General features: G+C 36.3%; 3 protein-coding genes across 5 annotated transcripts; 1 reads left to right on the forward strand and 2 right to left on the reverse strand.

Moving 5' to 3' along the window:
• The first annotated feature begins 278 nt into the window (after nucleotides 1–278).
• LOC115951254 lies at nucleotides 279–3,107 on the forward strand. The gene is made up of 4 exons (XM_031068437.1): nucleotides 279–597; nucleotides 721–896; nucleotides 1,786–1,984; nucleotides 2,470–3,107. Exons 1-4 carry the CDS (start codon nucleotides 519–521, stop codon nucleotides 2,691–2,693), a joined length of 678 nt encoding a protein of 225 aa, XP_030924297.1. The 5' UTR covers nucleotides 279–518; the 3' UTR covers nucleotides 2,694–3,107.
• A 3,215-nt stretch (nucleotides 3,108–6,322) lies between these two features.
• LOC115952359 lies at nucleotides 6,323–8,589 on the reverse strand. Its single transcript, XM_031069517.1, has 5 exons — nucleotides 8,272–8,589; nucleotides 7,260–7,338; nucleotides 7,095–7,182; nucleotides 6,862–6,989; nucleotides 6,323–6,752 (listed from the first exon to the last, which is right to left on the reverse strand). Exons 1-4 carry the CDS (start codon nucleotides 8,494–8,496, stop codon nucleotides 6,896–6,898), a joined length of 486 nt encoding a protein of 161 aa, XP_030925377.1. The 5' UTR covers nucleotides 8,497–8,589; the 3' UTR covers nucleotides 6,323–6,752; nucleotides 6,862–6,895.
• A 5,115-nt stretch (nucleotides 8,590–13,704) lies between these two features.
• LOC115953053 (serine/arginine-rich splicing factor RS2Z33-like) lies at nucleotides 13,705–17,851 on the reverse strand. Of its 3 annotated transcripts, none has more exons than XM_031070525.1 (7): nucleotides 17,747–17,851; nucleotides 17,162–17,279; nucleotides 16,322–16,361; nucleotides 16,089–16,184; nucleotides 15,128–15,315; nucleotides 14,893–14,988; nucleotides 13,705–14,403 (listed from the first exon to the last, which is right to left on the reverse strand). In XM_031070525.1, the coding sequence occupies exons 2-7, from the start codon at nucleotides 17,269–17,271 to the stop codon at nucleotides 13,998–14,000; spliced, it is 936 nt and encodes a 311-aa protein (XP_030926385.1). In that variant the 5' UTR covers nucleotides 17,272–17,279; nucleotides 17,747–17,851; the 3' UTR covers nucleotides 13,705–13,997. The 3 variants fall into 3 exon arrangements, with proteins under 3 accessions (XP_030926385.1, XP_030926384.1, XP_030926386.1); XM_031070524.1 differs by having other exon boundaries at nucleotides 14,893–14,991; XM_031070526.1 differs by having other exon boundaries at nucleotides 14,893–14,991; nucleotides 16,322–16,606; nucleotides 17,747–17,796.
• Between the last annotated feature and the right edge of the window lie 6,022 nt (nucleotides 17,852–23,873).

Below are 23,873 nucleotides of genomic sequence, written 5' to 3' on the forward strand. Positions count from 1 at the left end.
TGAACCTGATTGTCATTAATTCAAACCTTAATTGCATAATCGAATTAGATCCCAAATCCCAGCTTCCTAACCCGGTTTGGCAGCGAACCGGACCGGGCCAGGCCAGCAGGCCGACTTAAGAATCACAGAGGTGGCAAGTGGCAACTTCTCTTCTCCACTCGTCCAGAAGACCATCCAGATCAAGCCACGCAACCACTTCTACCAATCCATCCTACGTGGCAAAATCACAGGGCTCGTGCGAAGCATCCCCGCGTAACATAGACGCAGCCCACAGTGCAAGCAACAACGCGCAATGCGAACCGTTCAGCTCGCACTTTGCTCAGCACTAGTCAGCTCAACCAAAACCCGAAACCTCTCTCCCACGCAAAAACCAAAACTCTCCCAAACCGCCATACCATAGCCACCAAAATTACTCTATTCCGACCAAACCAAAACTCGTCATCATCATTCGATCAATCCGAGATTGCTTTTCGAAAATCCTAAGAATTAATTAAAATTTTGATCAAACTAATCTCGCTATGTCGATTCGGTATTTGTTGAATTCTAGGGTTTGTTCTGTATTTCTTGTCTTCTCAGTATTCCTCAGCTGTTTTCCAGGTAAACAATCAATATGTTCATTTCTATTTTTCTTTTTTCTTTTTTTTAAAATCGGATTAGATTGTTTTGTTGTGTAATAAAATATAAATGTGTTTGGTGGTAACGGCGTCGTTTTGGGGGCAGGATTGGTGTTGTCGGCGGATGTTACATTGAGATCGATGGAGATAAACACAACCCACGACTGGTTCAAGACAAAACCAACGGTTTATTTCATGTGTAAAGACGAGAACATGACGGTGTTGCCGGATGTGAAGGAAGCCCATGTCTTGTATAATTTCAAGGGCCAAGAGTCTTGGCAGGTTCGTGATCAAACTTTTTTCTTTTTCTTTTTTTTAATAGAAAATTTGAACATGTTTTGTCGTTAAGCTGTTCCTTAAAACATTATGATTCCTGGGATGTCCTTACATGTGTTGTCTTAGAATGCCTTTCTAGGATTTCAATTGTGTTACTTTTAAACATGAATCTAGTTCTCGCAGGTGGGGTCAGTTGCGCGTAGGTTTTACTGGTTAGAGGCGAGTCCAAAAGACTCTTATTTAAAAATAAAAAAATAAAAACATGAATGATGATGTTTTTAGTTTCCAACATTTTGTTGTATTTCTTTTATTTGCACATAATTAAGGTATGGACCTGCAATTTTAAAGCTATTAGATATTTTGGTTGTGGATGTAGGAAATTACATAGCGAACGGAACCTAGTTAATTTTGCTTGTCTAGGAGCTATTGCATTACAATTTAATGGTATTATATTTAGAATTGGTTTATAGTTGTCTCTTTTTGTGTGTAAATTTCATCCAAACTTGGGACAGTTCGAATCTACTCAAAATGTAGTATTTGTCTGTGAAATATCTGTTCGCTATTAATATTGATGCCAATGAGCTCTAGCTTAAATGACACCTCTTTCCCTTGTAAGAGCAAGGTGGAGAGTGAGGTTGTGGGTTCAAGCCCCACCAGAATGCATGTGTAACTCACCTATTAAAAGAAAATAGTGAGAAAACACATGAAAATGTATCAGCATATGTCAACTTCATGCTGGTGTGTTCTTTGAGTGATTAAAGTATTTCTTGGTAATTGGATTTTTGGTACGTTAGCTTTCTTAAATAATAATTCTTTGAATCATAAATTCCTATTGGGAGACCAAGTGTGACATTCTTTAGAACTGCTAATGAGATTACATTCTTTATGTTTTCAGCCTCTGACAGTATTTTCAAGTGGAAAATGCAAGCGATGTGGATTTTATGAGGAGGATAGATTAAAATCAGATGACGTGTTTGAAGAGTGGGAGTTTTGTCCTAGTGATTTTACACTTCCTGATGGGAAATATATCCGAGTCAAGGACAAGGAATTTAGTGCTACTTTTTTGTGCTCGGAGTGCATTCCTTTTGCAAAAGGTGAGTGCTTCTTACTTTCTTACTTTGAAGGCCCTTTCACTGCATTTTATTCTATATTAACGTTTAGTTCAAGAGTGTTTGGTGCGTTTGGACATTCCATAGCACCATCCATTTCTGTCCTCCATCCCCACTCTCCAGCGCGGTGTGGGGGGGTCTTTTTAAATGAGTAGTGACTTCATTCTCAAAGAGGCTTTCTGCCTCGTAATGTACATCCAGATAAGTTCCTCTGGGTGCCATTATGTGGCTTAGATGACTATGGATATCAGGCATTAGAACTGAAGGGTTTGTGGATTTAAGGCTAAGACCACGTCAATCATGTTGTAATTTTCTGCTTTAGTGGATGTTACTTTTTCATTATAACCAAAACTTGTCATTTTTATATCTGTTTGCATAAGCACTTGTCTGCATGCAATGTCTGTTGATAAAATCACATTATATTTTAGTCCAAATAATAATTACAACTTTTGTAACCCCATTTTTTGTAGCTCCCAATTCTGCATCTGACTCTCATGTAGGAGAAAAGCGTATGCATGCTGCTCTAATCATATTGATCAGCGTTGTGGTTTCAACTGTATTCATTCTCGGAGTGGTGGCTGCATATAAATACTGGCAAAAGAAGAAGAGGGAACAAGATCAGGCTCGGTTCCTGAAGTTATTTGAAGATGGGGATGACCTCGAGGATGAACTGGGCCTTGGCAATGTATTATGATGAGGGATAAAACTTGGTTACCTTTTGTACAGAAAGTTGATCTCATATAAATTTTGTAACGGGAAACAAAAATTGTGGACTTTTGAGTGCAATCTAACAGTGCTGAGAAAAAAATGTTACTATAACCTGGGAGATCTGTGCCATTGTGTCTTCCAAATATGTCTTGGGCAACCTTGTATCCTTCAAACTGTTGGTGGGTGTTATGTGCGTTGATCTCTCGTAACCATGCCAACGGATGCATGAGTTTATCAAAACAGGTCAAGGGATGCCTACCTCAGCCCATACATGGAGTGTAACTTGTTGCTGGCATGTACATAATGAGAATTTTAAGGTGCATTCTGAACATCTTGAATCAGCAGTTGTAAGATCATATACATTGTTTCAACCTAATAAAAAACAGAATAAATTGAACTCTGGTGGGCGCATAATAGAAAATGGGATGACTCAATTTACTTTGATGCAACTATGTTTTTTAATTTCTCTTTTCCCTCTCTCAAATTGACTTCATACCATATGTTATTGATACAAATACTGGAATTTTCATGCTAGTAACATGAATGATAATAGAAAATACAGAGGAATGACAGAAGTAGAAGGCAAAGGGGACCAATGATGCGTAACTAAATCAACTTAGAGACAACATCCATGAATTAAACAAGGTCCAGCATAGCATGCTTGGGCAATGTTTGCAGTAACTACAACTATGTTTACTGTGTTTTGTAGGATTCTTGCACTCAAATCTACATGAGATTCATAAATTCTACCAAAAGAAGAAGATAGAAAGAAAGATCCCTTGTGCTAATTATGTTCTCTTCCACTGATTTGCTTTATCTCTGCTCAGTAGTGTTCTACTGACCAGGTAATTGTTGATTATTCCCTAAACAGGCGAGGCCAGTAACCAAAAATGCCCTCACAAAGTCCCAAGTCATCGAGATTGTAGCCATATGTTGTTCTGGGATGTTGCCTACCATAATCACTAACAAACTGGTTAGCCGTGTCTTCATGATAACTGAAATAATTGTCATGTTGTTCTTTGCCAAGAGAGAAGTCTTCCATCTTCCCCAAACTGCTACCACATCCAATGTCCTGAGTACCATCTTCGAGGGAGTAGAAATTATCTTGCTGCCAATCACTGAAACAGCTTGACCAGTTCCAATTGTCGCTGTAAGCCAGCTTTTCTTCCTCATAAGAATCCTCTATTAGTCCATTCTCGTTCCAAGGTCTGCTTATGAAATTATCCTCTTCTGTCCCACACAGTGAAGAGATGAAACCATGAATATTCCCTCTTCAAAAGAAAATTTGGGGTTGAAAACAGGACAGGGATAGAGACCTTCATCACTGCCAGCAATACTTGAACCATCACCAAATTGAGTTGGAGGATTGTCAATGAGTTCCGGCTCATACATCTCCTATATAGAGCTAGTTATTGCGTTTTAACTCTTCAAACTCAGTTATATGGTCGCTCTTTGCAACTATAATTGAATTTTTTTTTTTTTTTTTTGAATTAAAAAGTGTTCTATAGTTAGGAGGGACGTCAGTTATATACTGTGAAAAAAAAAGGGAGGAAAGTGAATTCTGCAGTGAAAAATTAAAGGCGGCACAATCTAGCACTACCCACTGATGAGAGATTCTATTCCAATCCCTGAATTGAATTCTCTCTCACAAATGACCATTAATTCGTTTACCCTCTTAGAGAGTTTGATTGGAATCTCTTTTCTGGATAAGAAAGCAGCTATAGAGATGGACATCACAAAGTGGGTTGCCAGAGCATCGTATGCAATTTCTTTCACCGTGTCATTGAGATGAGAATAGCAGCTTCCACTTGTTCAGAAAAGTTTTACGCTTTCAGTCACAATCCTAGACCCTACTACACTCAGGCATGAATTCTAACATACGAAATGCTAATTCATGAGAACTCAGTATGCCCAGCACAAGTTCGGCTACCATTCAGTATTGCATGCCAGTTCTTATTGCCCAACATTCCTATCATGATAAACAAAAAAATTGGCATGCATAAGTAGCAAAAATGGTGCTGCTCTGCCGGTTGTTTCAAAGCCGTGTTGCTTGCTCAGTGGCTAACAAATGGTGAATGCCTGAGGACTTAAATCAAAATGCTATGGTATCAGATGCACACGTGGTACATCCAGCTTTGCGTTCTGTGCACGAAGGACACAAGAGGCAAGGTGATATTTATCTGATGGTTGCATACAATATCCTTTCTTACATTGGGGTGAGTCCTAGCAAGAGGGATGTTACATGCAATGATTTCACAAAATAACAGATTCATATGGTGCTAGAGAGACCCTGATAACTAGGCAATACCCACTTGGTCAAATCCAAAACAGACCATGCTCACCAATTGAAAATTCTCATTTTTGAACTAATTTCGAACACAGGAAGTCAGACACAATCTTGACCATCAACAATCCAAATGTAAAAAAAAAATATATATATATATATATATATATATATATGATCAACTAACAAAAACGAAAATCAGATTGCATAGAAGTTACAACAAGAAATCGCCATCCTAGTAAGAAGCAAGACATCATGTTCATGAAGAACCCATCAACAAAAAACAAGAAAGAAAGCCAAGATTTCTTAAGGTCTCAATGAAGATCAGGTTCCTTAGTCCCATTCCCATCTACAAGATTTGGATGGTGTGCTCTACGAATGAATAGAATATAATCCGAAATCTGATGGAAACGACGCCTTGGAGGATATGCTGGAGATGGTGAGACATCATCTGGCACCAGTGGCCTATCAACACCATGAATTGAGCAAGATCCATCAATGTAAAGATTCGGGACAACAACGGCAACATTATTGAAGGATACCCTTTTGCCATCATTGCCAACAATGAGAGTTGTGTTGTGGCGGAGAGTGGGGAGGGTTGTGTTGGCTGGAAGGGTGAGGAGATACTGGTAAGGGAGGGCTCCTGCAGCGGAAACATGGCCAAGTAGGGTGTCGGAATCAAGGGGATGGTTCACGAGGGTGGTGTCTGGTGGTGCAAGGTACATGAGGGGGGTTGAGTAGGTGGTAGTGGTGGTGATATTGTGGGCACACAGAGCATGGGCGAAAAGGGCAAAACCATTTAATGACAGGGAGTTGGCCATGGCATCTGTGCAGAGGCCTTCAATGGTGGGACCGATTGCAGAGAAAGTTACAAGTAGTAGCATGGTGGTGGCTAAGTTCTTACAGATTACCTTGGCCATTTGGCAGAGAAAGAGAGAAAGAAAGAGGGAGAGATCAAAGAATGATTAATCAATCTTGAACCATATTTGTGTGTTTTCTTCTTGAATAACGGTTTTAACAGAATTTGGTGGAACTAGAATTGTCTATTGAGAAACCTGCTAGTGTAGAAATTATAGTCCCACGTGCTTTCTCACGATTGAATCAACCTTAATAAGCGTTACCTCTCTCAGAATTTTGACCAGTTAGCTCCATCTTTAAGAAGCCACTTTTAGGGGAAATACAGAATATATATAATTGAGCGCCACTTACCCAAAAAGGGTTAAAATAGTGCCCCCAACCCTGCATTGCATGGTTCAGTTCAATAAATTTTATTCTATTTATAATTTCTTTTTTAATATATAAGAAAGAATCAAGTTATTAGATATGGGGCATTCTGAGAAAATATACAGATGAACTTCATTGAATTTGTCTCTCAGATACATTACTGGAAAGTGGAAACATAAAAACGAGTAGAAAAACTGCAATAAAGTTTGTATGTGATTGGTATTTTTAATAATCATGATTGAGGACATATTTCGCCTCAGTCTCTTGATCAATCTAGTTAACGGAGTCCAGGTATTGGCCACTTTTCACAGATATTATGGCAATCTTGCTTGTGAAGGGCTCAAGGAGGGAGAGGATGAAAATGTTTTCAAAGGTGAATTTTAAGTTTTCCTTGCTCATCAAAAAGCTACAATACCATCTAGACCATTGTTCCCAAGCAGTTGCCCTCCATGCTTGGAGCATTAGAAGCCTTCCACGTTTTCTTTTTATGCTTGCAAGACTTTTCCTTACCAGAAGGGAGAGGATGACATTCAATCCCTGTTATACATAGTATATTGATCCATTAGCTGATAGATTCCTCATTGTATGCTACTCTGAATTACCTGAACATAATAGCTCTAGTGAAGGACAGAGGAGTGGTGTTTACCTAAGGCATTTTGAGCAACGAAGTGCAAAATGATCTAACTAAAACCGGAGCTCTTTATTGAATGGTTGAAGTTATCCAACTCCTTTGATTGGGAGCCATAAATTTCTTTGATGGTATCTCTACAAAAACTGCATCCAGGACAAATGATGAGGCAAACTAATGATGATTTTTATCTAGGATAGAGAACTTTTTTCCACAATGCTTAACATATGAGAAGGAGATAATGAATAAACCTGCACGCCTCTTTGTTAAATTTCTTCTTTTTAATTCCAAACAATGATTGGAATACCTCTGGCTCCACACGACAAAAATATGGACGATCTGCCAAAGAAAAAAAAATCCATAAAGTGAGAATCAAAGTAGACACTGCTGAAGGATATCACCAAGTGGATGCTCACCATTATAAATGGAGCAGGTACGAGTTCCTTTATCAAAGTTTATACACCATCCATCTGGACCCATTAAGCTTCTGTAAAGCTGTTATTAACAACAATGATACCAAAGACAAAAGGAGCGCCTCAGATTCAAAATCAAATGGACATGATAAAACAATCACAGCACAATGCACGAAGTATCCTGCTTATTATAAGACCAGAAGAATGTCTTACGTAATGGAGACAATGTCCAGCCTACTTACAATAACAATACACAGCTAACCCAAGATTTTAACAACTTAGCACCCTAGAATTAACCAAATTCATTCCAATCGTACCTTACACATCTCATGTCACATTCAACTACATAATGATTTGGCTGAATGTATTCTTCTGAAAAGCTGTGTTGTTTAATTGAAAGTCAATTAAACAACACAGTACCAAAGTCTGTCTGTTTGGTCATGTTCTTTACTAAAACTCTTTTTTTGAAATATCATGAAATTCTGTCATTGTAGGGAAAAAAGAAAAATACAAAGGAGCACAATCAGCTCTAGACCACAGCTCAAGAAATGCATTCACTAGTTCAAATCTCCCATTCCCCTTCCCCCTAGGCCAAAACTCACTTGTCCTGACGACCAAGTAATTTAAACCTTTTCGCCGAGAGGCTTGTAACTCAACTGACACTTTTTGACATATGCAATCAAGACATCCAGGCTTCAAGTCCCCCTCTCCAACTATTAAATTATAATAAATAAATAAAACCTCGCTTACACCAGAATGCAGTTAAAATTAAGCTCGAAAGCACATGTCATCATATCAACAAACAATTCTAAAGACTCCCAATTCGCATAAAAAAAGATGAAGCATATGCTCGTAGACCAATGATGTGCTAAAAAAACAGTATTCGAATGTAAGCAAATCTATATATTAATAGAAGTACTTCAGAGAATCAATAAAAGTTGAGATTTAGAAAAAAGGGGGTTCATTTTCTCATACATATTCTGAGCAAAACAGTACTAAAGAATAAAAACCCAACCTCAACGTCACGAGGGTCAGTGAAGATTTCCTCAGGGGTGGGAAAGGAAGGACCCTTGTCGAGCTTGCAGCAGGCCCCACAGCCCTCCACGCACCGCCACAACGGCTCTTTCCTCCGGCTGCCGAAGCCAACACTGCTAGGGCTTTGCTTCCCCTTGGCTTTCATGTTCGCTCGTGCTACTGAGCATACGGTGCTGCAAGTGGGCAGTGCCATCGCGTGAGGCATTTCGGGCTTGTTGATGGAGAAAAGAGTACGGGGGGGTTTCCTATGAGCAACTCGAGTTTAACCCGTGAAAAAGCTTGTCGATGTTTTTTTTTTTTTTTGGGTATTATTTTGTAAATAAGTCAATAGTATTTATAATAGACTAATGAGGTCAAAATGGCCAAAAATCATGTTTGGCTAAAAAGCCTAAAATATTTAGGGCTATTTGGTATTACATTTTAAACAATAGTTTTCAATGTTTAAATAACATTTCATGTATTTTTTTAAACAACATTACACGTATTTTTACATACATTTTTACTCACATATATTTCCAAAAAATATAAACAACATTATCAAACGGACCCTTAGTAATTTACTTCCGTTTGCGAAATACTCCATTTAACAATTTATCACTTTTAGTTTGGTATGTAATTTGAGTTTTAAAAATTTGAATTCCATAAAAAAAACTACCACGGTGGCAATCATTAACCTGAATTATTTTAATTAAAAAAAGACCACGTGAAACTCATGTTCCTTGTAATGTGTTACTCAAGTTTTAAAACTAAGCTCTTCTTCATTTCAGCGTGTCCCACACGCATAAGGCCACATCTCTAGCATGAAGTAAATTAAGCATGTGAGACAAGCTCCTTAAACAAGTCCTTGACTTGTCTACTCTAATAACCACACTTGCTCTTGAGGGATAGTGTGGTTTAACTGGTTTCAACTGAGGCTTGAATAAAGACAATGAAATTGGAAAAAGAAAAAGAGATGTAGACAAAGGAATCTAAGCTTGTTTCTCACTTGTTCAAATTTTTAAAGGAACTCGAGCTTCACGAGCTTGAGTTTCATATTAGTATATTATGAAGAACTCATTTTTAAAATTCGAGTTCTACGTGGAATTTTAAATTATAAAATGTCAAATCAACTTCTGCCACCGTGTTAGATTTTTTTAGAACTCGATTTTTATAAACTCGAGTTCTATGTAGTACTCAAGTTTCAAAACAGTGGTAAATTGTTAAATATTTCGCAAACAGTGGTAAATTTCTAAATATTGCAGCCAAAGATGATATTTGGGCATTTTGGTTAGGCTAATTAAGCTAAACTAATAATAATTTTAATGAAAAGAGGATTGGATTCCACTTATATGTAAAAGTAATATTATAGATACTTATTATATAATAGTGTATTTTAAGTATTAAAAATTAAAATGAGAATAAGAGGAAATGATAATACATCATTTTATATATATATATATATATATATATAAAAGTAAGAGCAAAAATGACAAATTTTTTTTTAACATAAGTGGATCCCTTCCCCTCCAAATTCTCTTGATTTGGGAGAATTAAAAATTCAAACCCATTCCTTATACTTTAAAAATATAATCTAGATAAGGATAATTAAACACCCCTCATCCCCTCTCCTCTACTCCCTTCTCTCATCCCCCCACCCCCTCCATCCAAACACAAAATGGTATATAATGCTAGTCTTCTCAAAACCCCAGTTCGCACTTCTTTCTAGGGCCTAGGTTTATGTAAACGTTTCAGCCTGGTCTCATTACAAGTTTACAACCCCCTCTCACTGTAGGGTATTTTTTGTTGTCCATATATGGATGTTGGACAGGAGGAGATGCAAAAGAGGTTATTGCTCACGGAAGAGAATAGTTAAACAATGGAGATTAAGGAGCACATGTTGATTGCAAAGCTTCTCACGGTCTCACCAGTGGATCTTTTAACACAAAAGTGATAAAGAACACCCTCCATTGAAAACATGAAACTTAGGAAGCGATTGAAATTTTGGTTAGGTTGGATCAAAACACCTCTGAATCAAAGAAGTGCAAATAAGGGGAAATCAGAGTCATGTGTAGAACATACAATTATGAAAAATGACAGTTGTATAAGATCTATTGTTCACATGTAAGCATAGCTTGTTGTGATCAGCATATCAATGCTTACCAATGTATGATCCATTTTATAAACTCACTAAAGGGCTTGCCTACAATGAAACACAATTTCAGCCGATACCGCTAGTGGGAGCTAAACTTCCCCAAATTGTATGTTGAAAAGAAAAGATTTGTTGAAAACATGAAACTCATCTTTTTCAAGACGATTTCCACTTGTATATGATGTCTAGTCAACATAACGAAGGTGCAGAACTTATCTCTTCAAGAGACGGAATTACAAAGAAAAAATAAGAGAAAAACCTTTTTTTTTTTTTTCAAATTTCTTTCAAACGTTACTATTTTGGCAATTGTTTAACAAAAATGGCTTGAAAAGAAGAATTGAGTGGAGAGAAACATGAGTTGTCATGGCTGAAAGGGTGAAATGGCTACAATGTCAACATAAGTAAAAACCAATGATTAAAATATTCTGTTGGTTACAGTTGTCGGTAAGCATGATTTCGTATTGAGGATTGACTACTTATTTGTTGCGAGTATTGTAGAAAATGAGAGAATTCTTTATATGAGGCCTCAAAATAAGTTAAAATTGACTTTTTCTAGCCATGTCAAATGCACTCTTTTTTTCTCCTTAGATCACTTAGATGCTTTTAAGCTTCGTTTGATTGGAATGATTTGTTTGGTTCAGGGAAGAAAATGGGAGAAATTTTGGTAAGATCCACGAGTTTTTTCTCCTACCTCACCAAAACACAATCTCCCCAAACTGACAAGAAAATATGAAAGAAAAGTGAACAAAAATATTTGGACAAAATTGCCCACATTTCATTTTTACTTTTTTTGGCTACCTAAGTGTAAATGTGCTACCTACCATTTTTTTTTTCTTCTTCTAGGTCTACGTCATTGTTGTTGATTATCTATTTATTTTATTTACCGTGATACACTTGATACACTGCCTTTCTTTCTTTTTTTACATTTTTTATTTATTTCTTTATTTCTTATTATTTATAGGGCATAATTTTTTTTTTTAATTAACTTGGGTGATTGCCTTTTTTTTTTTTTGGGTTAATTAGACATCATTTTTAATAAGACATATAAGTAAATTTATACAAACTCTATTTTTTATCCTCCCATTTCTCTTCTCAATCAAAGTAAAAAAAATTTAATCCCTTCACTTTTCTACCATTCTAATAAAAAACAAACTAGTGAAACTAAAATATCTTCTATCGTTTCACTTTTACATCCTCTCTCCACTTTTTATCCTCTTACGTTTTTATCCTCTCAGCCAAACGGATTCTTAAACTTATAAGAAACTCAACATAACAAAAATAAACAAAAGTAGTTAAGCGACCAAGAGCTTGTTTGGTTTAAGTGTTTTCATCACCCAATACTCAGTTTTCATCACTCAATATCCAAATTTTGTGGGCCCCACAGCAAGTTGCTTTGTTTAGATGAGTTTCCAGTCATTGTTTTCATGACTCAGTCACTCAAAAAATCGAATCACAGTCATGGGTTCATTACTCAAAATCTGATTTTCAATGGCATGTTCGTAAATAGGAGGAGATTGTGGGCCCCAAAAGCCAGTCACATCCCACCAATCACTCTCTCTTTTCTTTCTTTTTCTTTTTCTTTTTTTCCCTTTTCTTCTCCACTTTTCTTTCTTTCTCTCTTTTTCTTTATTTGTTCCTCTTTTTGTTCTTCTTCAGAGCAAAAGGCTCATACTCACCGACCACTCACACACATAGCAACGATCTGGCCGGAGCGTCAAAATCGGCATCCACAACAACGATCTTCTCAGCATCCACAGCTTCGATCTGGCCGGAGTGTCAAAATCGGCATCCACAGTAACAATCTGGCCGGAGCGTCGAAATCAGCATCCACAGCAACGATTCGATTTGGAAGCTCGTTCTTCGATTTGGAAGCTCTGTTGTCGGCGAAGGGAATACCTCCGTTGGAAGCTCGTTTTTGATCTGGAAGCTTCTTTTTTTTTTCTTTTTTTTCTTTTTTTAATTTCGTGGTGTATCGTAGATAAGTATGAATGGAGTTTTGAATTTGGGGTAATGAGTTGCTTTAGATGGTGTTAAATTGTTGAGAGCTTTTGTTGTTTGTACTTCTTTGATTAAACTGTGAATGAAGTTTTTGTGTTAAACTGTGACTGTGTAGTGGCAAAATGAAATGTGCAGTGAAGAAAATGGTGGGAGAGGATGGTTTGGCAGGTAGGCTAACAAAAGTCTCTGACCATTGCTCAGGTATGGGTCCCACAAAAAGCAAAAAAAATTGAGTAATGAAAAGTTGAAAATATGTGCCAAATGGGTGGAATCAGGAAATTGAGGTATTTTGAGTGATGAGTGATGGATGATGAATAGTGAGTGATGAGTGACCATTTTTTTAAACTAAGCAAGCCCCAAGTGGCACAAAAAAAATCTCTATTTTGGAGATTGTTGGACCTTCATTTTAAGGGTCTACACTATGAAATAAAGAGAATTTCAGCTTTTGGAAAAGCTCTAAGATTCATAAGAACATCTCCAACAGATTAGGCAAATTTTTGTACTGTTTGGAGAATGAACAATGACTTTTACTTTTTAGCTACCCACTTTTTCAAATACATTTTCCAACAGATTCTCTATCTCATTTAAATATTATTTCTTCATTCATTATTTATTCTTTTTTTAACAACTATATATCTTCTAACATTTTTTTATTCAATACCTTATTATTATAATAGAAAAAAATATTTGAAGAATAAACAATAACCCATCAGACTTGATGAGCTACTCATGGGCCAAAAAAATTTTCAGGTATAGAAAGTCTGTTGGAGACCTATTTTGGGGGTTTACGTTCTACAATAAAGAGGATTTTGTGTTTAAAGAGCCTATTGGAGATGCTCTAAGCCATTCATGATGCCCAGTAACTCAACAATGCGTGAAAGCTCTAATACCTGTGTATTTGAGCATTGGATTTCAATGCCTAAGGCCGTTTGGATCACTTTCTAATACCTATATTGCTACTTGATGAAGGGAAAAATCATGTAGATCTAGAGATTACCCAATTAATGTTCTGGTGTTTATCTGGTGATAATTATGAGAGTGAGTTTTGCACATAAAAGTACATATTTTTGTTTAAAACCGTCTGTACTGATTAGGATAAGAACCTACCTAAGATACCATATCTAAGGTCTTTCCACAAGTATCCCATTTCCTCGCATAAACAAGTCAAACCAAACCCAATATCCTGGACAATATCACCACCACACCATCAACATACCGTTAACCACCTAGTAACAGAACAATTAAAACCCTCATATGGTGCAGACCAACTCCATAACTTTCAGTGCATTTGTTACAAGTAACTTATTTGATTAAGAATTAGAAGAAGTCAGTCTTTAAAGTCTTGGGATTTCCAGTAAACTTCCACACACAAGGAAAGAGAGAAGCATAAATCTTATAATACGAAAAATACCCAATTCAGAGTATCAAAAGTATAAGTGCTCATTCATACCAATTATCCTTACCTAGTTTTAAGTTCCAAGCAATTTTCATATGGGCATGAATTAAATCCGCAAGTACATTGGTCTAGTAGATGCCCATGTATATGCAAAGAGAGACTTCATGCTCCCCCACCAAACACTTCACGGTGTCTCGCTGCCTCGTGGAGACCTGCGGTTGTCATCATCTTCATCAACAGGGCTCCTATCATCTCTAGGGCTAGCACTGCGGCTGCGACCATTAGCTTCAGAAGGACTTCGATAACTCCTAATAGGACTCTCTCTTCCAGGGCTAACAGGACCTCCTCCACTCTTCCTCCTAGGGCTGTCACTGTAATCAGACCCGTCTTGATCGGCAGCCAATCTGCTGTTTTTGGGAGACGGGGTATGTCTCTCCTGGGGACTGCCATCATCAGGTGTTAGGCTGCGCTTCCTCCCCTTGGAGGGAGGTGGACTTCTCCTTGGCTCAGGGCTCCTGTTGCGAGGACTCCGTGATCTCCTATCTTCACGCTCAAGGCTTCTATTTCTCCTTGCTGGGGATCTTGATGGGCTGGCAGGAAAACATGATCAAGTTAAAAGGGGTATGCAAAACATATATGACAAAAAAATATTAAACAGGTTTTAAAACTGCATTTCTTTTGGGGTGGGGGTAAAATAAAGACCAATTGACCAACATTACTTCACCCAAGTAGTAATTTTTATGCTTCTCTGTTCTCTCTTTTTATAACAACCCCCCCACCCCCCAACCAAAAAGAATCTACTACACTTGGTTAAATGGCAGTAGCAACAGCACACTTTTAAATCCTTATGAAAAGTGAGGTTTAGCCACAGTGAGAGGGGGAAGAGGAAACTCTAACTAATGGCCTGAACTTTACGAAACATGTTCCCCAGCTAATTGTGCAACCACTTTCTCTTAGGGATAACAACACACTTTTAAATCCTCTCATCATAACAACAGAAAATGATCAATTACAAACTACGAAGTCAGTTAAACACCAAAATCAAGAAACATCAAAGAACTGTACAGTCCAAAGCTCACCTGTAGCTGCGACCTCGACTGTAACTTCGGCTACGGCTCCTGCCACGACGAGGAGAGCGAGATCTATCTGGTGATAGTGAATCACTTCTTGCACGGCTGCTATTAAAAAAAATAAATAAATAATATAAGAAATGTGAAGTGATAAACATCTTGCTTTAGCAATAGCTGGCTGACTCAGGAAAACACACACACAACAGAGCAAACAAGTCAGGAACTCTTTGCAACAATAAATGACCTTAGCTTCTTGGGACTGTTCTTGCAGTTCTTCTCTATATGACCTCTTTCTCCACAACGATAACACTTGTTTTTCCAATCTCCAGCTTTGCAATCACGGGCCCAATGCCCATCAATGCCGCAATTAAAGCACCGCCCAGCTCCAGGAGGAGGACCTCTGCCCAAATATTCACGGGAACCACGTGGCCCCTGCTCCACATCAAAGCAACAAAAGCAAAAAAAAAAAATCAATCAGATTAAAAATAATAGAAATACGATTTACCAAAAATTAATTGATAGAAACATAGAAAGAAGAACATGAATAAACTTCTGACAGTGGACACTTGAATATGCCAACTCATACAATAATATGCTAATTCAAGTGCGAAAAATCTCCACAGTACTAGGAGAGGAATAAGGCAACCCATTCATATTTAAAACTTCCCATACAGGAGGTTAGGACCTTTAAACACTAAACCAGGTATCCAGAATACCAAATTGTGCATTCTCTACAATCATGGGGAAAAAAATGAGAGCAGAAAATAAGAACAAGCATCAGATCATAATAACCAAAAATAAATTTATTTAACTTTGGAACATAAGGAATTAATTTAATAAAAGTAAAAGCATTACACAGGCAATATACTAATAATGTCAAGAATAAGTTTGGAAAATTATTGATATCGTGTCCATTGACTTTTTTTTTGTTGTTGATAAATGATAACGTGTTCATTGACTTTCCAAAGAGGACCATATTTTGGGACATTTCAAAATGGAATAAGGTAAATGGTACAGGATGGAGGGGGAAAAAAGGCATGTCAATCATGATATGCGCAGTTCAACTGTGATGGCCAGTATGGCGAGGAGACACTTCTTTCACAAATTCTCTTTACCATACCACCATACCAATAGCACAAGTGTATTAAGGTTTGATGTAACATGACTCCTTAAGAATCATGATTCATGAGATTAAAAGATCTTACCCCTTTTGCAAACTCTACAATAATACGGCTTCCATCAATATCCCGTCCATTTAGTTTATATTGAGCATCATCAGCATCTCGGGGATCACTAAATTCCTGTTAAAAAGAAGTGAGAGCAAAAACCCACAAAGGGACATCCATATTTTTTAATCTAAAATTCAACTCTCTCAAGAAAATAAAAAGCTTTTGATCTAAGCCTTAGGAAAAATAAAAATGGAAAGGAGGAAACTTACAACAAAGGCAAAGTCCCGCTTCATATCCACATCTCGTACTCTGCGGAAATGGTTGCCAGAAACAGTAAGGCCATCATTACTTAACTACTGCAAGTGTATGATACTTCGCCCCTCACAGACGAACTAAACACCAGTTTGAGATTGTTGCCATTTGCATAAAAACACGCATTAACATAACAGAAAGAATCGCGAAGTCCTTTAGACACTCGACAAGAATTTCCACCAATTCCACCAAGGCCACCCTCCCACCAAAGACTTCCCGGTTTGGGCAAAACCCCCAGAAACCTTCAACAAGATCATTCAAGTCAAATTAAATGACACCTAGGGGAAATTGTTCCCACACATAACATGATGAATAGTTAAGGTGATCCATACGCAAAACAAGCTTGGGAAAGACCTAAATGTCCTCTACAGCTCAGTTGAAGACACACCCACGTCCCCCGATTGATTGCTAACTTAAGGACTTACTATGTGATCCACATAACAAATTAAGTTAAATTATTGGGCACATACCACAAATAATGTGTTTATATCTTCCAATATACAATAAGCTTAATAAAACATTATGAGAAAAGACCAGGAACAAAAGTTCCAAAAGCAACAATAAAGACATGGAGTAGTCAAACCATGATGATAGCACGATTTCTTCTCAAAAAAATATAAAAAATTTGTTGATAACATCATTACCAAAATCAGAGAAGACTTTTACCTAAATTGATAGGAAAACAAGCATCAATTTTAGAAAAAGATAAAAGAACTAAGCTAAGCTGATGAGGAGCTTCTGCATCTGGTTAAACACGCAATTCAAATTTGTCAATACTCAGGAGGGGAAAAAATTACCGTCCATATTTGTTGAAAAGGCGTTCCAGATCACGTGAACGTGTCCGAGAAGACAAGCGACCCACATACAGCCGCGTTTTGCTACCATATCGATCATCATAACGAGGCATTTTTCAAGCTATAACAAAGTAAAGCATAACATCAACAACCACAATAAGCCCCAATAATGCAAACAACCAAGTCTTGAACAATTCCAACATAAAAACACAGCAAAGTCACAAACAACTCTTTATCAGTCAGCAATAATCATAAAAACCCAAAATTATTTCATCCCAGTGACATCAAAAAAAAAAAAAAACCCACACCCCCAAATCTGGCTTAGGTTTGAATCAAAGAAAAAAGACTCAACCTTGAAGGTTCATTGTTCTTAGACAACCATCAGCATCACACAATATATACATAATTACATGCAAAAACAAGTACCTGAATCCAATTCAACCTAATTAAACCCTAACCCATAATGTAAATTCAACAGCTTCAAAAGCGAGCTTAGACACAAATTTCTCATACAAAATCAAAATTAAAGACATCGGTGGAACCAAATCGAAAAACAAGGCATGAAATTTATAAGAATTCGTAGCTTACCTTTACGGGTGATTGTCGCAAAAATATTTTTGTTAACCCTAGAGCGTTCGAAACGGCACGGAGTTGGTGTGGATCTTTGTTATTTATAGAACGAAAAGCCGAGTTTTTAGTTTTTCACGGACCAGATTCTATTAATCCAACGGTCAAGATTAGATGATAACATGAGATTCACTGACACCGTGTGTGCGGTATGAGTGCCTCACCGGCCAATCAACTTCTAGCGTGTGTGGATAGTAGTACACTGGATATTTTTTCACTCTTTTACCTTTTTGTCGGCGGAGGAAACTTTTAGTACGTAAAACCATAATTTTACTTATTTGACCCTACTAAAACTTATTTTATCTATTTTATCTTTTTATTTTATAAATCATCTAATATTAGTGATTTTTTTTTAACTTTCAACACAGTAAAATAATATAATAAAATAATATATCTACTACAATAAAATTTATCATTCTAATTCCCTAAAATTTATGTCTGATAATAAAAAGTTATTATCAGAAGCAGACGCCATAAGTTGAAACTCTCTAAAAAAAACTACAAATTTATCATTAAAATCAACAAATATAAATTCCTTGCAAACAGAAATTCCAAACTAACATGGAAAATTTATCATTCCAATTCTAGCAGACTAGAAGCAAAAACACCAAATAAAAAACCCTAAGCATTAAATGACGAAGAAGATAGAGACAACTCACTTGTAAATTAGCAAGCAAGTTTTGAAGAAATTGGTTACCCAAACAGAGAAGAGAGGCCAAGATAGGGACATACTTTTGCCAATCACAACTCGCCACGTGGCGAGTTGTGGAAAATTATATGTCCCTAGCATTATTCCAACATTAACCTTCTCAACAAGCCCTTTAGGAGCCTTGTCGGGTTAAGTAATAATAGCAAGAGTCTTCCCACCGGTCTTAATCTTCCACTGTCATACCACCACCTCATTGCCCACAACAATAACCATCTCTGTGCAGTTCAACCAAGGCAACAGTATACTCTGTTTGTTTCAACAATTATGTTTTCTAGAAAATGAGTCATTTTCCATAAAACTATCTCATTTTCCCATGTTTGGTAGCAACCCTAAATGAGTTGAAAAACAATCTCATAACTTCTCTTATTTAGCTTGCTGTAAAATAGAGTTGTTTTCCAATAAAATTTAGTGGAAAACAATTTCTTAAAATAAGTTATACTTTTTATTTTTGGAAAACAATCTCTTAAAATAAGCTATACTTTTTACGTTTGGAAAACAATCTCTTAAAATAAGTCATACTTTTTATGTTGACAAAATATAGTTTTCCATTGACTCATTTATTCTAATGTTACCAAACACTGAAAAATATGGAAAACTATATTTACACAATGTTTTCCATCGAAACAAATAGAGTGTAAAGTTAGCCACTTATACACGCATCAAACCAAATCATTTCAGAACTCAAACAAACTCCCAGATCTAAAATAAATTTCTAAATGCCAAAGAAAAAAAGTACAATAATTGCTTGCCTTGATCCATATTGAGGGGTTGGAGAAAGGAAATAGAGAGTTAAGGAGATGCATAAAATTTTTTGAGCCAAGCACCATGAAAAAATAAAATAAAGCTGTATTCGATGAAAGTCGTATGTATCTTGAGAAATCTCCCCTACCGATGCCTTTTACATCCCATAGTTTCAGCAGATCACTTAGCCTCGTTCATCTTTGGCGCAAGAGCGCTCGATCAGTGAGCTATTACACACTCTTTCAAGGGTGGCTGCTTCTAGGCAAACCTCCTAATTGTCTCTGCACCCCTACCTCCTTTATCACTGAGCGGTTATTTAGGGGCCTTAGTTGGGATCCAGGCTGTTTCCCTCTCGATGATGAAGATTATTCCCCATCATCTCACTAGTTGACCTTGACCTCTATTATTTTGAGGTCATATCTAGTATTCAGAGTTTGCCTTGATTTGGTACCCTTCTTGTGGCCCGCACTGAAAAAGTGTTTTACCCCTAGATGTCCAGTCAACTGCTGCACCTTAACACATTTTGGGGAGAACCAGCTAGCTTTAGGTTCGCGTGGCATTTCACCCCTAACCACGACTCATTTGCTAATTCTTCAACATCAGTCGGTTCGGACCTTCACTTAGTTTCACCTAAGCTTCATCCTGGTCATAGATAGATCACCCAGGCTCGAGTCCATAACCAGCGACAATTGCCCTATGAAGACTTGCTTTCGCTACGGCTCCGGTGGATTCCCTTAACCAAGCCATATAAAGAGACCCAATCTTGAGTGAAATAAATACCGCGACTTTGATCTTTTTTCAATATAATCATCATGTAGTGAATCAACAAAGGCTAAAGTGATTTCTCTTTCCCTTTCAAGTTTACCTACTACGATACCGAAATGAATATGATCTCCACTAGACATATGTAATGCTTTAGCTAGTACATGAAAGTGTATACCATGATTCTTCTGTTGATCAATAACTGCATGCATTGCATGATGGATGTGAAGAAGTAGATCATTATCTCGGCAATAATGAGCCAAGCTAATATTTGCAGTGAACCCCCCGGTTAAGTAGTTATGCATTATGATAGGAACTCTCAGTTTTATGGCAAAAATACAGCCCTTTTGATCATTTCTTCGCATGTACCTACAATAGCATTCAAGTAATACCCTTTGATTTCACCTGTTTCAGCCTGGCTTTATAAATTGCTTCAGCACAAAAAAGGAAACAGTCTCTCCAATGCATAAATGGTTGGGAATTAACGTTCTCATCAACTAATTTGATCTTGTTTTTGTGTTCTTGTTATAACTCTTGAAGCTCCCAAATTCACAAAACCATTTTTTCTGATCTTGTTTCTTTTAATTTTGTTACGTTTTTTGTGTTTTTAACAGTGAAAGTACATAACTGGGTTACAAAAGTCTAACGAAGTGAATTTCAGGTAGGTAAAGTGCCAACTTTTAAACCATAAGCAGGCAACTTAAATTTCGACCAAACCATATGTAAGTAAATTGTAATTTTTCCTATAATAAAATTTGTAATATTTATAATACCATTTTATAAATTTGGCCTTTTTACAATCAATGGGGTGAGGCCTTTTTTACGGAAAATTCTACTGACACAACTAATTGCACAACTTTGTGCACAACTCGCCACGTGGACGAGTTGTGCACAAAGTTGTGCAAATGGTTGTGTCACCAGAATTACTCCTTTTTTATAAGTGGCATAAAGCTTTTTATTAATGACAGCTTCAGGCTTAGACCTTGAGTTGACTGGTTCATTGGTCCGAAAAAGAACCATAGGAGGAAAAATTGGAGGTTCATAGCTTTATAGATAGTTGAAGTTCTTTGAGACAAGCCCTGGACAACATGGAACGACCTTGATTTGTTTCAATTTATAATGGAAAAAACAGGTACTACCTGTTGAAATTGCCATTCTTTGTTGTTTAAAATGTTTTCAACAAAAGGGCATAAATTGACCATTTTTCCCCTTATAAATAAAGGTAATTTTTGATCAAATGAAAATGTGAACATCTAATCATCATATCATGTCATATATATTATGTTAAAGTGGAAGTAGGGAGAAAGTTCAATCAATAATCCAAATTATATTCTAATTGAATTTTAACTTTGCGCCAAGTGTTTGTTTAACTACCCACAAATTTAAAGTCAAGTGTCTCCTATTTTAAATGGACTTCAATTATTTTTATATGTAGATTCATGAATCTTTTTTTTTTTAAAACTCAATCAATAAATTATTACAATTCTATGTAAAATTTTGAATGTGTAATACTTCCAACGTACCAAAAACTATTTTAAATCAATCTAAGACTTCTTTTGTCTCATTCTATACCTTTAGTTCCAATTTGAAACCACTTATATTCTATTTAAAATTAATCCATATTTTTCTTACACAAACTTATTATTAGTCTAAATATAAATATTAATTAAAAAGTATACCATATTCTAAAGATTGGTTTTTTTATATCTTATTTGAAAATGCACACATGAAATAAATTTATTACATCTCATATTAAGTTAAGAAGAAACATGTTGATCTATATTTTAAGGTTTTCCTATCATTTAGCTAAAAAAAAAAAAAAAACGAGAATGAAAAAATTTGCATGTTCTACCAAATGATATTCTATATGTATACATAATAAAATTTGAACATATGTCGTCCGCTCTATGATAATTGTCTATATTATAATGTCAAGGAATAGACTAGTTTTTAATGCGGGTATAGTTCGAACCCCTACCAAATAATATTCTTATAAGGTTTTTTTATTTATTTATTTATTTATTTTTATTTTTTAAGTGTTGACAAAATATAAGAACCATCAATGGCATTTAACATAGATAGAAGTTTTAATATGTATCTAATTATGTATCGATAAACAAATTAGTTGCAATTATCTATGGTAGCAATGTGTCACTGAGTCTGGTAACATAAGCTTGTTGCCAAGTGGGGTATTAAGGTGGTTGGATCTATTTGTGAATTGCTAAGGTAAAATCATGCCCCAGGTCCATGGGTTTAGTGGGCCAACAACCCCTACATAGGTGGGTAGCAATCACACATAGTAGCAATGTGTCAATACATATAATTGCTTGATTTTTCTTTTCTTTTTGCTGGTATGGATGGTGAATACTGGATATTCGGAAGTTGTTGGATGGGCCGGATGTAGGCTGGGTTAGTACATTGTCATGCCACTTTGCAGATCTAAACAGGAACAAATTCTGAGCTTGAGCCTTTTAGCCCAAGGATAAACTAGTAGGGCCTAACATAGAAAGTGTCCCTTTTTATGAATTGGGCCGCAAAGTTGTCCAGTGCCCGTTGGATCAAAGTTGTCCAATGCCCGTTGGATCTGGCACCCTTTCTTCTGGTCCAATAGAAACTTAGTGTGCGTTTGCTCCAAATTAAAAAGCTAACTTATTTTACAATTCAACTTATTTTTGTTATTATTTATGAGCTCTATTACACTTTTTGGTACTATTCATAAGTCCTATTATACTATTTCAGCTAATTTTTACCTTTATTTACCGTATTTTCAGTAAAAAGTTTTCAATTTCAGCAAATAAGCGGATCCCAAACAAACCCTTAATGTGATTACTCTCCCTCCCAATCTAATTAGACTGTTACTCTGTGCAGCACAATTGATGCATGCTTCTCCTATTTTAATTATTAGTTCACATAGAAGGTTGATTAGTTGGGTTCTAGTGGTCAAGTATCTCGTTCACCTTGCTGTTGTGCTTGATTTCAAGTAGTGTGAGCCTCATTAGCACTGGGCCACAGGCCAATGTGATCATGCTAATTATGTTATCTGCAAAAATAGAATTGAGAATAGGGAGCACATTTTCTTTGAATGCCCCATATCCAAGAGAGTATGGAGAATTATTATGGGCTGGTGTTTGATTCTATATTAAATAGAGCTTCCTGTCGCTCTTGGAGAATTTTTTTTTCCTGCTGGCTTCTAGCATATTGCTTTGTCATTTCTTTTGTTCTCTAATATGTGTTATTGTGTGTTTTTTTTTTTTTTTTCTCTGTGTTGCTGGCTGTTCCAGTTGTGCTTTTGTAGTGTCTTTGTAATGAATTGATGTATCAATTTTCTTGAAATAAAAGAGCAAAAACATTAGAAGGTGGGGAAAGGAAGAAGAAGATAGAAGACGAAGATAGGGAAAGAGAGAAATAGGGGTGGGGTAGGTGGAATCGTAAGGTGATGGCCCTGATGAGAAATGCAAAAAGGAAAGAACAAAAAAAGAAAGGGAAATGGATTGGATTGAATAGAGGAGACAGAGAAAATAAAAGGACAAAAAAAGAGTGACAGATTTTTTTTTTTTGGGGTGACAAATGGCTATGGTTGGGGTTTGTGGCTAAGTTTAATTGGAGGAAGAGATTGTTCTTAGATAATAGAAGATTTTGTTATTATTATACAAGTGATTTTATTTTTAAAAATATATTTATTAATGTGTTTTGTTATTATTATATAGGTGATTGTATTTAAGTAGATATTATTTTATTAAGATTTTAAATTTTTTATTTTTGAGATTTAATGTAATTGTTGTCAATTATAAAGTATGTCAATTTTGATGTATACAATTAATAAGAAACAATTATTTTTTGTTACCTTATTCATCCTCATAAAAATGGTTAAATGTG

Source organism: Quercus lobata, chromosome 7 (genome assembly GCF_001633185.2).
Source record: "Quercus lobata isolate SW786 chromosome 7, ValleyOak3.0 Primary Assembly, whole genome shotgun sequence".
Classification (NCBI taxonomy): Eukaryota; Viridiplantae; Streptophyta; class Magnoliopsida; order Fagales; family Fagaceae; genus Quercus; species Quercus lobata.